Genomic DNA, 2,650 nt, shown 5'->3' with positions numbered 1-2,650 from the left:
TAAGGTAACAGTAAAATATCTCAAATTTGTGTTTGTGTCCTATCACATTGGAGGGCTAATGCAGATCTGGTATAACACTAGTCGCTAGTGCATGATGAGACGAGCATTAGCCTGCTGACTTCAACCCTCCTGGCCTGGAGTGCCATTCGGCCAATTCTGCGCCTCCCTCTGGGAGTTCCCGGCCACAGTCACAAATGGTGTAGCCCAGATTCAACCAGTGATGTGGAGGATATAGGGCACATCCTGCACTCTGGTGAGCATCTTTACTGGATGCACCACTTGTGAGCACCTCAAGGAATGTTTCCATAGTAGCTATTAATGCTACAGTATATTAGTCTGCATGGTGTAGTACAGGAGTTACACAGTGCAAGATGCAGAGAGAGAAAAGTACAACAATGAAGAGCATCTAATAGAACAGCACTGGTGGTGAGGCAGATTACTATTACTGTATAATTATAACATTTTAGTACAAAAATTACTGAATCATTTGTACATTTCCTTTTTTGAAAAAAAAAACAACAACTTTAAAACGACCGCACAGATTTGCACAAAATATACCAAAATAAATGTTCTGTGACCCCGACACTAAGCATGCTAAATGCTGTTCTGAACGGTTTTGAAACGGAGGTTTAAACAAGGTTGTGAGTCAATCTTATCTATACTGTGGTTGTTGCTAACAACGGTGTTGCTGTATATAAAACATGACAATAAACCATCTGCAGTGGGTTTCTAACATTTAAAAGATTCCCCTGCTAAGTTGAAACCCTCTCAGCTGTGATACTCAGGCTGATGAAGGAGCTGTGTACATAAACATGAATGGCTCATCTGGTAAAATTACATTCCTGACCGTAAATATTTATTTGACTAACTTGAAATACTCTCTTTCTCTGCTGACCCCCCCCCCCAACAGAAAGTGGAAATTGTGGCTATGATAGAACAGCACTTTTCTAGGAGCTGTGTACATAAACATGAACTGAATGGCTCATCTGGTAAAAGTACATTCCTGACCATAAATATTTATTTGACTAACTTGAAAGACTCTCTTTCTCTGTTACAGAAAGTGGAAATTGTGGCTATGACTTTGAGAGAGGACCCCATTTCATCCAGTGCTTGTCAAGGCTTTGGGTGGAGGCAGGCTGTAGCCTTGAAACCGACGGGTCTCCTACCAGGAACCCCGATTTGGTCAGATACTGGAACACCATGACTGTGGGTGAGGTGAAGAGAGATATGTCCGAATACCCAAGGGATGGTATATTAAATTATAACTATTATCACTAGTGATGGCTCGAGCAGGACCATGGCAGAGCTGCGCTTGGGGGACAGGGTGCTGGCAGTCAATGCTGCTGGTCAGCCCACCTTCAGCGAGGTCCTCCTGTGGCTGGACCGGCGGAGAACAGGAATGGAGCGCTACCTCCTGCTGGACACGGAGGGCTCCAAGGAGCCCCTGTACATCACCCCCGATCATGTTCTCTTCATCGCCCCCGACAACACAACAACTAGTGCCACAGCCGCCCGCAGGGTCCCAGCATTCGCCAAAGACATTCTCCCGGGACACCTTCTCTACCGACACGATCCCAGCACTGGATCACTGGAGGCCAAACGCGTGACTGACGTGCGCGAGTCAGAGAGCCTGGGGGCCTATGCCCCCCTCACTGTGGAGGGGAACCTGGTGGTGGACGGACACATGGTATCCTGCTACACCTTGCAGTGCCGGCAGCATCTCGCTCATCTCCCCTTCGCCCCCTACAGGCTCCTCCACACCCTGCGCTCCTCCATCCCTCTCCTCGGGGACCTGCTGCTACCCTCCCCACAGCAGGGAGAGGACAGAGAGGAGGGGGGGCAGGAAGGCATGCACTGGTACGCCAATGCCTGGTACCAGCTGGGGCTGTGGATGGGGTACCCGTTTGGGGAGACGTGCTATCCCAGCGAGCTGCAGAAGTACCACTACCCCAGACCAGCTACTGATCCACTGTGAAGTCTGGCCACCTACAACTCCATCACAGTCTGATACTGATATCACAATATATAGCATGACAAACTGATAATCACTGATAATCAATGCTTACCATTAATCGTGCATCATATTTCCTGTTATAGAAATATTTACATGCATCTGTATAAGTCCATGTGTGATGCATAATTATTCAAATGAAAGTGCAAAACTTAGGACAAGACACATTATTATTTCCGGTGTCTTCTCCTGCACTTATTTTAAGTTGAATAAGAAACAATTGAAAAGAGATATTGTACAATTCTACTGAACTCTGCGTCTCTGTCGTTTGATTAAATGTTATAATAAATACAAATTAAAAAAAAGATTCGATTTATTCATTCTTGAATGTATTTATTTCAATATAATTGAATTGTAAATGCAAGTCCTCGTTGTTATAGTGGTTAGTATCACAGAGTTCAAATAAGAACAGTGTTTGATTAATAAAAATAGAACGATAGTGAATTAATATTTCAATCTTTCATGTTATTTCAATAAGCACAAGTCCAGGATTGAGAACGACTGATCTAAGACAAATGAGGATGTTTGAGAGAACTTGTGAATCCTCATAACCCACTGATCGACCCAGTGATGGAGATAAATATGTTTTCTGTAGCAGTTAAGCAGCGTGTGCTGGAAAGCCTCAGAACATGGGTGAAG

The 2,650-nt window shown here is 44.7% G+C and overlaps 1 protein-coding gene across 1 annotated transcript in view; it reads left to right on the top strand.

Moving 5' to 3' along the window:
* LOC127626133 (indian hedgehog protein-like) overlaps window positions 1–2,295 on the top strand; it is a 3,766-nt gene extending 1,471 nt beyond the window's left edge. Inside the window, exon 2 of the mRNA XM_052101708.1 lies at window positions 1,058–2,295. Within this exon, the coding sequence (XP_051957668.1) occupies window positions 1,298–1,975 (678 nt within the window). The 5' untranslated portion in view covers window positions 1,058–1,297 and the 3' untranslated portion in view covers window positions 1,976–2,295. The remainder of the gene's footprint in view (window positions 1–1,057) is intronic.
* The last annotated feature ends 355 nt before the right edge of the window (window positions 2,296–2,650 follow it).

The sequence above is a fragment of the Xyrauchen texanus genome, chromosome 32 (genome assembly GCF_025860055.1).
Source record: "Xyrauchen texanus isolate HMW12.3.18 chromosome 32, RBS_HiC_50CHRs, whole genome shotgun sequence".
In the NCBI taxonomy this organism is placed as follows: domain Eukaryota; kingdom Metazoa; phylum Chordata; class Actinopteri; order Cypriniformes; family Catostomidae; genus Xyrauchen; species Xyrauchen texanus.
Note: the sequence above shows the minus strand (reverse complement) of the source record. Positions and strands in the feature narration are given on the sequence as shown.